Source organism: Telmatherina bonti, assembly GCF_933228915.1.
Source record: "Telmatherina bonti genome assembly, chromosome: 23".
NCBI lineage: Eukaryota > Metazoa > Chordata > Actinopteri > Atheriniformes > Telmatherinidae > Telmatherina > Telmatherina bonti.
The window spans coordinates 14,748,296-14,761,948 of NC_136632.1; the positions used below are offsets into that span (position 1 = coordinate 14,748,296).

At 38.6% G+C, this 13,653-nt stretch overlaps 1 protein-coding gene across 1 annotated transcript; it reads right to left on the reverse strand.

The window, feature by feature from the left end:
• Positions 1-3,717: 3,717 nt before the first annotated feature.
• LOC306773347 (fibulin-1-like) lies at positions 3,718-12,910 on the reverse strand (the record flags this gene model as incomplete). The annotated part of the gene is made up of 16 exons (XM_079263136.1): positions 12,794-12,910; positions 12,465-12,570; positions 11,816-11,984; positions 11,574-11,721; positions 10,653-10,742; positions 8,422-8,559; positions 8,130-8,267; positions 7,908-8,051; positions 7,685-7,807; positions 7,397-7,522; positions 7,102-7,221; positions 6,853-6,975; positions 5,985-6,108; positions 4,191-4,333; positions 3,980-4,120; positions 3,718-3,857 (listed from the first exon to the last, which is right to left on the reverse strand). The coding sequence occupies exons 1-16, from the start codon at positions 12,846-12,848 to the stop codon at positions 3,718-3,720; spliced, it is 2,028 nt and encodes a 675-aa protein (XP_079119262.1). The 5' UTR covers positions 12,849-12,910.
• Between the last annotated feature and the right edge of the window lie 743 nt (positions 12,911-13,653).

Here is a 13,653-nt window from a genome sequence, read left to right on the forward strand (position 1 = left end):
GGTGATAACAAAGCATCAAAAATCAATTTCATTGCAGATCTAAATCACAAAATTTACAATTCACAATATGAGGGCAAAAGGAACTGACGATATTGCATTGTATTGTAATATTGTAATTCTAATTTAGTATTGTAATACTAAATTAAATTTCAACTTTGAATGAGTAAACAAGAGAGGCCGATAAAGAAACTTTAAAATTGTTAAATTATTCTATTTTACAGTCATTTAGCAGACGCTTTTATTCAAAGCAACCGCCATATGAGTGAGAACAACGCAAGCACAAAATCAAACAATAGAGGACATTGTAGGAAGGTGCTAGCGCACTGTCCAGTTGGACACAGGTCCTTCCATAAAGTGCTACAGGCTTTTTTTTTGTTTGTTTGTTTGTTTTGTTATCACTTCCTACCCTATAATATCACCTATGTTATAATACAAAGAATTAATACCATAAAGTTTGTTGCAAACAACTGGGCTAAGTTCTCCAACTTTCCAACAAATATAGCTATACTTAGTGTTGAAGGGCTCCTTAAAGAGCTGAGTCTTCAGCTTGCTCTTAAAAGTAGACAGGGACTCTGCAGAGCGGATTGAGTTTGGGAGATCATTCCATCGTCGTGGCACAACAGAGGAAAAGAGTCTGGCTAGTGATTTAGTCCCACGTTTTGATGGTAACACGAGGCTTTCACTTTTGGAACGTAGCCGTCGAGAGGGAGTGTATGTCTGGATTAGGGAGTGAAGGTAGACAGGAGCCGTTTGAGTTATTGTTTTGTAAACCAGAAGCAAAGCTTTGAATTTGATGCGCGCTGCGACCGGAAGCCAGGGAAGTGCGATTAGCAGCGGAGTGACATGAGCTCTTTGGGTTGGTTGAAGACCAGACACGCTGCGGCATTCTGGATCATCTGCAGATGTTTAATAAAGCATGCAGGCAGACCATCCAGTAGGGATTTGCAGTAATCAGTGCGCAAGCTGACCAGGGCCTGAACCAAAAGCTGAGTCGTGTGTTCTGTCAGATATTGTCTGATTCTCTTGATGTTGTAGAGAGCATATCGGCAGGAGCGGGCAACCGAGGCAACATGGACCTTAAAGGTCAACTGGTCGTCCACCATGACACCAAGATTCCGGGCAGCAAATTATGATGTGACATAGAGGACCAAGATCAGGGCGTGAAGCTGGACCTACAATTCATGCTTGAATATAGCAGTTTATGATGCTTTTGTGAAAACTGTATTTGAGCTGTGGCACATTAAATATTTGTTATCATATTTTTTATCAATTGCACCAATTGCTGACATACCTCTATGATACATGCATTTCCTATTAAATTAGGCTTGAATTGTAACTATGTATTATATACAATAATCCATCTTGGGCAGCAGTGGGAACACATGTGGCAGCTTCAGCATCAAAGCCACAAGATGAGCTTCTGGAAAGATGGATAGATAGGAACAGCAAAGGGAGGAGAGCTGATTGTGGATGGTAAGAAACACCAAACTTAAACAATCTGCAATTCTTAAGATGAGACATTCAAAGCACTCATTCCCATAGAAATGAATCATAAAAATCTCATTGGTGGGTGAAGTGGAATAACTGGAAATACCCTCACACTGTAAGTGGTACAGTGTTATGAGAAATTTGAGGGACTGGGTTACAGGAAAGCAAGATAAATTTTAGTTTTTTGGGAAACCTCAGTTATGCTAACTTTTAGATGGCTGTTTAAGTCTGCTGTGGCAGATACTCCAGTTCTGTTCAGAAAAAAAAACCATGAACAGAATCAACTGCACAAAGTTTTTATTATTCACAGATGGTTGGAAAACCTAATGTTGCACAACAACTAATGTGTTGAAAGCAGGCATACAAAAGCAGCATTTTAATATCAAATTAAGCGTGTGTTACTTTGTCTGTCAAAACAGAATAAATTCAGCAGAAATTACACAGCTTTACAAGTTAAGCAACAATGCATCATAGTGGCACTTATTACAAACAACTCTGAAATGAAGTAAACCATTGCACACAGTGGTTTCATTAATGACAGTTGATCATCAGCACCCTTTTAATCTACATGACCTGTATTGTAAAATACAAGATTAAACAAATCTGTCAAATGAAAAATAATTGTAGTTTGTTCGGTAGAAAGTGTCCTTTCAAAGATGCCAACAGGATTCCTTTAGAGACATCATTACTGTAAGTCACGCCAATTTTTTCCACACTAGTTTCATATATGCTGAGTTTTTGACTGGTACTTTTAGTGTACATTCACATGATATGTATCAAGCCAGTGTTTCTCAATCCAGGAATCCAGGTCCACAGGACTCCACTGCCTTACATGTGTTAGATGTGTTCCCACTCCAACATACCTAATTCAGATTTATGAGCATAATTCAGATTCAAGTTCTTTGCAAGGCTCTTCAGTATGTTAAAATAGGGTGCAAAACATGCACAGCAGTCGGTCCTAAGGACCTGGACTGAGAAACAGTTTATTAAAGGGGGTAAAACCCATCAGAATTAAAGTTAAGGGGAAAAAAAACATCACCCTGGTTTTCCAAACAAATGTACCTTTATTTGTACCAGGCACAACTAAATTAACAGAAAACGATGATCAAATATTTTTCTCTGCTATGGTATTGAGTTTTTAGCAAAACAATTGAAACGCATTTTAGAACTTTTGTATTTGAGCCAACTAGATTTCACAAGTGTACCTATTGACTGGAGATAGACGGTATTACACTAATAGACAAAAAAAAAATCTTAAAATAACAGTGATACAAATAAAAACCAATTAAATGAAACCACAAAATATAATGGAAGATGTCATCTTTACATCCAGTTTTTTTTTTTTACCTCCATAAGCAATATGTACACTTTCCAGTGATGTTACTAAGACTTCAACCCCCCAACCCCAAAAAATATAACAATATAGAATGTGTGGTGAACAGTGGCAAGCCCAATTTTTTACTTTTTCATTTTTACAAAAAGTGAAAAAGTAGTTCAGATATGATGGATCCTGTTGTGACGGTGTACCCCACCTCCCGCCCAAAGACTGCTGGGAAAGGCTCCAGCTTCCCTGCGACCTTTAATCCGACAAAGCGGCTTTGGATAATGAATGAATTAATGAATGAATAGTTCACATATGGTTAAAAACTGAACAAGTGAACAGGTTTTAAAACACTTTATTGTAATTGAGTCATTTCCTGTGAAAAAGTTGATAACATTTATTTCAAAATTTTCATTTTCCCCATGGACGTCTTACTCATGTTTTCCCCCAAATACTGGGAAATTAGTGACTATTGAGGTTTAGAAAAACAACAAAAAAAACACAAACTTAGCTCAAATAACACATTTAAAATATTCAAAACTGGAAAAAACAGTCACCGTTTCCCGTTTTTCTTTGTAATTTAAAAAAATATGTCCAACATAGAAGATTTACCATCACATTCAAAATTTAAAAAAGTTTTTATCCTCACAGAGGCCGTATACAAATTCCTGTGTTGTTTTATAGCGTGCTTGTATTTTATCAGTAAATAAATGTCACATGCAAAAGAGAAAGACTTGTAAACTGAAAACGTGTATAAGTGCTCAGCTGTATCTGGGAGTGAACTCAGTTTATGTGAATCACTAACAGATTAACTTAAATCTCATTATTTCCAGTAAATACAAATACAACACGTCAAAAAACATTTGTCTCTAATGTGTCAAATCACATGAGGTGTTTTAACCGTCTTTTCAGAACCAGAATTCAGAGATGAAGACGTGGATAATGACGACGTTTTGCTGAGAAATTATCCCAGACTGCACGTAGTTCATGGTTACCTCCAACACAAGCTCTCTGGGGCCAATGATGGGCTTCAGCTGCCGAATTACTCCTGGGAAAAGACAAATAAAGACTGTGAATTTTGCATTTAGTAAGTACATGGAATGCCAGCTAATACCAATCATTGATACGGTCAAGGTTTGACTTCAGTTTCGGACTGAAACCTCTTCTTACCGACAATCATGTCGTGTTGAGAGCGCTTCACCACGTCAAAAGAGTTCTGGTCGTCTGTAGCCAAGATTTCAAAGTAAACATCAGGCTCATCGGGGGAAGACGCAGGTTTAGTTGCAACAGCTGTCCGCAGAAAAACGATCTCTGCAGGGAAAATTGGTTCAGTTTTTATCAATTCGTTTGATTAAAAATCGCTTCACTTTGCCTTACTTACCCTCTGGATCCCGGAAATGCTTGAAAGTTGGCAGTGAGAGCACAGTGGAGGTGATGAGGTGGACAGGGTTGCGATTACAAGCAGCGTCATGTCCTTGACAGGCTTTAATGCATCGCACAATGACAGAGGCATCTGTACCAGATCTAAAGTTGACAAAGCAGTGGTGAGAGAGAGAGAAAAGATGGGAGGAAAACCAAAAGAAGGGGTTGGTGAGTATATTTTTTGTTGAGAGAGGAGAACACAAGCAAACAGACACACCGCTCTGAGGAAGAAGTGTTGATTTATGCCCACATATGACCAGAGCAAGAAGAACCTGGCAATACCTGAATAGTCCCATAGACCTCTATGGTTAACCGAACCTTTAATAAAAAATAAAAAAAAGCCAAACCTTAAAACCAAACCCAGGAATTATGTTTGTGAGGGTTCTGCAATGCAAAGACATTGATGCATTTAAATATAACCTCAAAAACTGTAGAGGGAACTGAGCCATATAATTAGCAGCAGGCAGGTGAGTCCAAGCCACAGAAATGATTGTGTGGTGTTCCACACGACTGCAAAGCCACCAAACAAAAACACTGGTAGGAAACCAGCAAAGGGCATGCAACAATGAACATTATCTGATGTTATGCAATGGCATACTCGCATTGCAAAACTGCAGAATTAGCAAACAAACATAAATAAATAAAAATAGAAGTAATATTAATGTGATGATACAGTGTTTCACAATTCTAACAAGTATAATAATTACCCCTGTATTTAAAAAAACAATGCCGTTACATAATTCCATCATTTGGAGCAATTACAATTACATACACTTCATATTTCTTCGCTCTTTCAATCAGCTTTATTTGCACCAAAACCTCAAAAACCACCAGGAGAAGAGTAGAACAGTGGAAAATCAGTCTGGTTGCATTTATTCAGCTGACCAACACGGCTACTGGCCTTTTGGTATAACTTACAGCAAATTAACTGATAACCACCCAATACCAACACTAAAACCCCATTAATCATATGAGCTTAAATGCTGCTCCACCACTAATTGAGCTCCCCCTTTTTGGCTGGGTCCCCGGCACCATAAATAAGCGCTGTGATTATTTTTCTTCCGCTAAGGCGAGGCCGGTTTGATCCCTCGGTGAGGTAGTTTGTTTGGATCAGAATGTTTGGAAAAGTTGGTTTGAGCGTTAGAAATGACCACAGCAGGGAAAGCAGGAGGGCACTGTGGGAAGGCATAGCAAGTGTGTGTGTGTGTGTGCCCCCAGAAATTAATATGACGAGTCATTTTTATTTATTTGCTTTTTTTTTTCTTTTCAAACTAAAGACACAAAAAAAGAACATTTAAAAAGATGGTGTCACCCAGAAAGGTGATACTGTGAGCTGTAATTAATACCCAAATAATATTTAACCAGAATGCAGACAGCTCTTTTTTTTTTTTAACCAAACCCAAAGATACAAAGAAATTGAAATTTCAATATTCTTTTAAATGAATAAGAACAAGCTCATACAAAAGTGTCTGTATGAAAGATCATGGTTTAGAAGGAGAATCTTTCAGGGAAATCAAACACAAAAAAAGACATAGAATATGGAAATGAACTTCCAAAGGGAAAACAAAAAACAAAAAAAGGAAGAAAACCAAAACTACGCAGGAAAAGCCTGTGGTTTGAAAATGAATGGCTGCACACACAGATGGAGCAACAGACAGAAGCTGAACAAAGAGAGAAAGTTGTGTCCAAGCAAATGTCTCAACACCTACAACTAAAGAGAATTTAATTAAACCGTTATTTCATCAGATCTTACCCCGCTGCTGCTCGCCTGAAGTCTGGAGGACATTCGATGAGCAGGCAGCGGAATCCTCCCTGGATGTTGAAGCAGCTCTCAGAGGCAGCACATGTGTGAGTTCCTGCTGCACATTCATCAATGTCTTAAGACAGAAGAGAAAACAATATTAGACATTTAATAAAATAAACCAATTACAGTTCAAACTCAGACAAAAGCTGTATGTGTATTTCATCGGAAGTATCTGCTTCTTAACTCCATCGACAGGGTTGTTTATATGTACACAGGATTTTCTTTTGAGACAGGCAGAAGATATCTTCAAAAATGAATATATAAAGGAAGAAAGAGACTTTTTACTTGGTAAGAAACTCTGCAACACAAATCACAGAGGCAGTTTATATTACAACATTGTGTTTGTGCAAGATGTGCAAGACGTTTGACAACGTTGCAACTGCAGGGAGATCCAATCTAGGATCACCTAATCTCAAAGCAAGCTAAATTATGAACTATTTGGCCTTCCTTTTCAGATTTTTATCTGTCAAATGTTGACTGCTGGAAACTTTTTTTTGTTTAACTTAACCATGACTAGATTTCTGTTTTTTGTTTTTTCTGGAGTATAGATATTGGACAATCAAAACAGAAAGCCGCTTCAGTGCAACATATTCCTATACTTTGTGTAGTTTTCCAGTATATGACAATGTCATTATTATAAATTGGTGCAGAGACAGCACAATTAGTCCCTAAAAAGTCCTTTAATCTCTAATTTCTCTGGGAAGAAGCACAAAATCTCCCATAAAGTAACTTTAAGTGGTTTTGCACTTGCTTTGACTGTAAGTAACTTTTTACATGTATTCCAGTGTCTGTGTGTGCTTTATGCTTGACTTTCAACCTTGACATGTGCGTCCATCGTCGGTCAGTGTGTAGCCGCTGGGGGGGCATGTGCAGTTGAAACCTCCCAAAGTGTTGAGGCAACGGTAGGAGCAGACATTTGGCAGAGCACACTCATCAATATCTGATAGAGGAAGAGGTAAACTCTAAGTATCACATATACAGAAAAAAATGCCTATTGTATAGTTTTGTTTTTCTAAAGTTAAGATTTTTATTTTTTCAAGTTTTCTTTAACTGATTTTAATTATACCTCGACATGTTCTCCCATCAATGTCACTCAGCTGGTAACCACGGTGACAGTAGCACTGGAAAGAGCCATAGACATTGGCACACTCCTGGCTACAAGGATTGTGCTCACACTCATTTACATCTGGAAGCAAGCATGTAAAGGTGACATATGTTTCTTTACTACTTTGACATCATACTTTATGACAGGGGACAACAATAACAAATGAAAGTTGGAATACTTTAACACTTTTTTGCCATTTTTTTAAAGTTAATTAAGCAATTTATTGCTATAATTTGCCATCTTAAAGCCAGTTTACCTTCACAATTCCTGCCATCGTGAGCCAGCTTAAAGCCTGTAGCACAACTGCAGTGGTAGGACCCCTCTGTGTTTTCACACTTGTGGGCACAGAGCCGCTCGGGATAATGTCTGCACTCGTTAACATCTACAGAGAACAGGGATCAGATGATGAAAAAGAGGCACAGCCAACTCAAAGAAAAATGAGAGCATCAAGAAAATACCCAATTCCTCATGTGATGGAAATGAGCTTGACTGATTCTTTCTCTTCTTGTTTATTTTAAAATATGAATGGATTTTTTTTTTGTACCTTCACACAGCTTCCTGATGCGGTTGAACATGAAGCCAGGTTGGCACTCACAGCGGTACGATCCCTCCAGGTTGACACAGCCGTGGTCACCACACAAATTGCCAGTAAGACACTCGTTCACATCTTTTGGGAAACAGAGGCGGGCAGGAATGTAACAAGAAAAACAAGGAAAAACAGGGATAAATGGATTATTGGAAAAAAGATTAATCGTTATGGCGTTTACCTTCACAATGTGAGCCATCTGCATTTAGATGGTAGCCTCGTGCACAGGTGACCGTGTTAATGCGACATTTGTAGGAGCCCACTGTGTTGATGCAAGTCTGACCTGGTTTGCATGGATTGGGTTGGGCCACACACTCATTTATATCTATTGAAAAGAAACACATTCAGCAGCAGGGGGACATATTTTATCAATAGAGTATTTTTACTTCAGTGTAAAACTTACCAATACAGTTGCCAGCAGCATCCTGAATATAGCCATCTCCACACCCCTCCTTTGAGTGGCAGCGGTATGAGCCCACTGTGTTAATGCAAACAAAGTCTTCCCCACAGTGATGAGTCCCCAAAACACACTCATCAATATCTGGGAAAGGTTAATTGAAGAAATGAGAAAAAAAAATAATGTCTTCATAAAAACTTCAAGAAAAAGCTACTCTTGCAGCATCTGAAAATTTTTTGTTTAGCTTTAATTATCACCAAATGTGTTGTGAGCATTTTTAGTGCTCCTGTTGTGTCACCTTGGCAACTGTTGTTTTCTGAGAGCTTATACCCGGCGCCACAGCTGGTTTCTCTTTGACAGTCAAAAGAGCCTTCGTTATTTATGCAAACTTGTCCAGGAGCACAGTTGTGACTGCCAGTCAGACACTCATTAACATCTGAAGAGACAAGAAAAAGGAGAAAAAAGAAACTCAGACTTATAAAGCATTTGCAGTGACAGTGATTTATCCATGGGAACACCTGTGTGAGACTGCACATGGTCTTTAAAAGCTCACAGTGATCTTTGTAAAAGGTCAAATATTCACATATTTTGCCAAACTAAGAAAATTGTAGGCTGCTGCCAATGAGACGGTATAAAAAAGGAATGTTATCACAGAAATGCTTTCACTTTGCAAGGTCGACTTGTCTGAAGCAGATTACTGCAGAAATGTAAAAAACAAAACATACTTATAGATGTACTTCTACGGTGTTAGAATAGTCCTTGTTCTTGATGTTACATAACTTGGGTTGTTTTTGGTGATTTTTAACCAAATACTGAAATAAACTTTGGGTTGGAAAATGAAAGTTACTACTTACATGTCCTTTTTGCTTGTTAGTTTGTTTAGAATTTCTGATATGATGAGGCAACCCTGCTCTTTCTCTACAAGTAAAGAAAGCTCCCTGAGCATGTGCAGTGTGTGGAGCTTCTCCAACTCGATATTCATTTGAGGTAGGATGTGTTGGAAATGCATAATTTCACCTATTTTCTACCACTGTTTTTCTGTCAGAAATTTGTGAAACTCGCAGAGGGAATTTCATAAAAATATGTGCTAATTTCTGATAACAGCTGCTTCATTTGCCATGCTCTGACAGCTGATGACCTCTTGTCAGAAACAAACTTATGTTGTCACAGACATGAGTGCTGTGCTTATACTGGGCTTGAATCCGATTTGAATTAACTATTTAAAGTTTGGCGTTTCAATATGTATTCTTTAATTGATAAAATGTGAGTATTCTAAACCAACTATTGTAAACTCTTGTCTACACAAATAATGTACCGGTAGTAATCAATTATGATCACTAACAAGTTGATTTCATGCCCAAGATCAGTCCAACTCTGACAAAAAGTCTACCTCATCTTGCTACGATTTCCATTTCTAAGGCCAGTATGGACAGAAACAACATCAATTCCACTCACCCACATGAATAAGACAAAAGTGGCAGAGAAACAGATGAAAAGAAAAAAAAAAAAAAAAAAAAAAATCAACATGCAGATTTTATGAAAACAATATCTACTGCAACAGTGTTTACCTTCACAGTGTGTGCCATCCACATTTGGATGATAACCTTGTTCACAGGTGACTGTGTTACTGTAACAGCTGTAAGATCCCACTGTGTTAATGCAAGTCTGTCCAGGCCGGCATGGACTAGGATGGGCCACACACTCATTAATATCTAATGAAAAAGAGAAATTCAATCTTAAACCTAATTTCTGGAATATTCTTACTTGTGTGCGACACCATACGAACCAACACAGCTGCCAGAAGCATTCTGAATGTAGCCGTTTCCACACCCATATTTTGGGTTGCAGCGGTATGAGCCCACTGTGTTCATGCAAACAAAGTCTCCGCAGTCATGCGACCCCAAAGCACACTCATCAATGTCTGGAAAAGGTAAGAGGAGAAACAATGATCCTCGCACGAATTTATCAGTTTGCTGCAAGACTAAAAAAAGCACCCAGTTGAATTCTCATGGCAACATTTACATGTTTATTTTGTCATCTTTCAGCCACAGTACTTTTACCTTTGCAAATATTGTCGTCTGTAAGCAAGTATCCAGCACCACAGCTGGACTGACAGCGGAAAGCACCTTCTGTATTGAGGCAAACATGTCCCGGGGCGCAGTTGTGACTCCCAGTAAGACACTCATCAATATCTGAAAAGAGGAGACAAATGAGAAAATTGATAAGTGGACGTTTACAGTATTAGCCTTAAATTTTAGTCAAAACCTTAAAGTGAAAGCACATACTCGGACCTTGTGACTAATCCAGTCTTTTATAGGTCAATTATTGATCTTAACAGTGATTCGAGGCTGAATTTAAAATGGAAATATTTCTTTCTATACTTATGGTGACTACTTATACTTTCCATCACTGAGAAAATACAGAAATCATACAGGCATTTTTATTATCAATTCTGATTTCTGTCAATCATGATACATGAAGAGCTGTGTGGCTACCACTGCCACACTTTATACTTTAAGGTGGACTTACCCTCACAAGTCACTCCATCTGTTTTGAGCCGAAACCCTTCATGACAGGCACATACACCATTTCCCACACACAACTGGGTGCAATTGGAGTCTGAAAATCATAAAGAAGTACATGTTACACAGTTCCATATACACAAACATCATTTAGAAGATAGCAAGAATATGTATGATGGTATATAACAGTATATAATATTTAGTTTTAACCATTGTTTAACATCAACATTTAAAATTATTTACAGTCTTTACTGGAACAACTTCTATGAATTCACAAAAATTTAAACTTAATCTATTTTTTTATGCTAGTGACAACATGCACAAAAAGATTAAAATAAATAGATAAATGAATAAATACATAGGCCAGGAAAGGCTAAAAATGGACAAAAACCACACAGATAAATATTTTAGATTGTTACTAGAATGTAAAATAAAATAAAATAAAATAAAATAAAAATAGTCCCAAACCCCTGCAAGTTCTTGTTTCTTCTGGAGGCTTGGCAGTAGCCTTATCGGGCTCATGTGTTCCTGCAAAAATAAAAGTTAAAAAAAAAACAAAAAAACAAAACATTTGAAAGAAGCATTTTTACACAACGGGCCAAGAGTAAAAAAGAAAAAAAAAAAAAAAAAAAAAAAAAACAAAACAAAAAAAAACCCAACTTAATTTGCATTCCTTGCAAGTACCCAAATAAATTGTTTTTGCTTCTCATTAACAAAGCTCAACAACACAACTAGCTGCCAGTTGGCCTTGAGTCGCCATTTGGTAAGACATTTGCAGCTTAGTGTAGAGAGTGACCTGATATGTATCTGGCAGCAATCTGCTCCACAGCTGTCACTGCAAGGCTGTTTATCCAATGCCTTTGGGTAACAGAGCCATTTTCAGAGAAATGCTACTTATCTTGTGCAGAACGTTGTTTAACTCCTTTACCTCCTTCAGTTGGTTTGACTTCCTGAGGTTCCTCACAGCAGGTTCTAGCTGTGTTGGTGCACTGCTTCCCTAGCTGAAGACCAGAAACCTCGCAGCTCAAACCCATTTTTGCTGCCATCAGACCAAATGCACAGCAGTCACAGCACATCTAAATGGAGGGGTTAGAACAAAAAAAAAGTGAGCAAAGCATGTTTCTTCCAGCATGCTGTAACATGAGTGAGAATGATGTGAGGAGACCAAACATGCTTGATGTTAAGAGTGTGAAGGGATGCCACCTCAGATGTGTGGGTTTCCCAGCTAGATCCTGAAAAGAAGGGCCTCTCACAGGCTCCCTGATCACGGGCCATTTTGATGCCATTGTTACAGGCTCTCTGTCCCGCTACTGATCGGCAGCACTGCTCCTGGGCGATGCTAAAAGTAAAACACCACAGTTTGAACATAAAAGGCTTTATATAGCAGTTCTTTTCCTCTCCAAAGTGTTTTGTCCTGTGCCCCCAGTGCAATGTCCAGGTGTTGCTTCATTTCATCAGTTACAAAAATCATGTTCTAACAGTCAAGCAGGCCCTTTCAGTGTTAAAGCACTCCCAGGGGGCCTCTTAACACCTACACTTACTATGCAATTATCATGTGCAGATCCTCCCCTGATGGGCAGTTGGCGGCTGTGGAGATTATTTGAAGCTTGTAGCCCCCAAGGCTATTTCCTGTTGTAAGGTTACCATGCAAACCCACCATTTCATTTTAGTTTTCCTCATTAGTGGTGTTCCCAGTGAACAGTGAGGTTTTCATGCTGTTTTATCTCAGATGACCTATTATGTTAAATGACTCATGCATTCCCTCCTGGCACCATTAGATCCACCACATATGAGACTGACAAAACCAGGTGTTGCTTACCTGCAGATGAGGGTGGTAAAGTGCAGGTTAACAGTGCAGTCTAGTCCCCTCAGAGCAACTGCCCTCCCTGCCTCACAGCATTCTTCTAAAGGAGCAAGGTCTCTTTCTAAAATGTAAGAATGGTGGTAAAAGTTTTGATGGAAAGGTGGGAATTTTCACAACAGGAGGCAAAAACAAATGACAAGTGTTCGGCTTTGAAAGAAATGACTAAATTAGTCACTGAAATCAGCGGCATTAATCTGTTGAAGCTTCTTTAAGTTACTATACGGCATCAGAAAACTACAGCTGCGCGGCTGCAACCACTCTCAAAATTGTGCACGTGCCCTTACCTTGTCCATTCAGAAGTCCGTACAGAGAAAACAGAAATAGTATCCTCCGCGCCATTCGTCTCAGTTTAAACAGGAAAAGCTCTTTAAAATAATCTAAAAGTCACAGTTTGGTCACTTATTCAGCTTGCTGGCTCACAGCAACGGACGGTGTGTGTGTCTGCTGCGTCAGGGAGGAGGACATCTCCGTCAGAGCTGCAGCGGAGGCGACACAGGTCTGGCCTTGTGAGGTTTAAGGTCTGGGGGCGGTGAGGGCGGGGTGGAGGGAGATTTACTTCACTGTCAGGCGCCACAATGATTAAAACACGACCGATAATGGGATTTATTTAATGCGTTAAAGTCTGGCAACTATGACAAGGGCCAAAGTACAGATTGTGTCTAAAGACTAAACAGCAACTTGAGTTATTTCCATGAAAGTGGGAAAAGGAAAAACGTGCAACAATATATAAATGTCTATAGATTATAGGGAAAAAAGTATGTTTTTAGTCCGTTATTTTGATATAAGCCTACTAGATTTTTTTTATGGGTGCTCCTGATGATTCTCTTTATTTTCTTCGGGACAATTACTTCTTTTCCTTTCAGATTCTCTCAAATTGTTGCAGCTGGTTGTGTTCTTTACCTGTTGATAGTGTCGTTGCTCTTATTTTCATGCTATTTGTATCCTTATCTCCTTTTTCACACTCCTCTGCTCCTTTCCTGACGCTCCCCTTCCATTTGTTCTCCCTGTAAGGTCCATCATCAATATATGAACTACATTCAGCAATAACCAAATTAATTCTCATTATAATACATAGCCTCTTCCCCCTAAAAAGCAAATGGACAAAAATATTTCAAAATGAATATTAGAAATCACAACACCGATG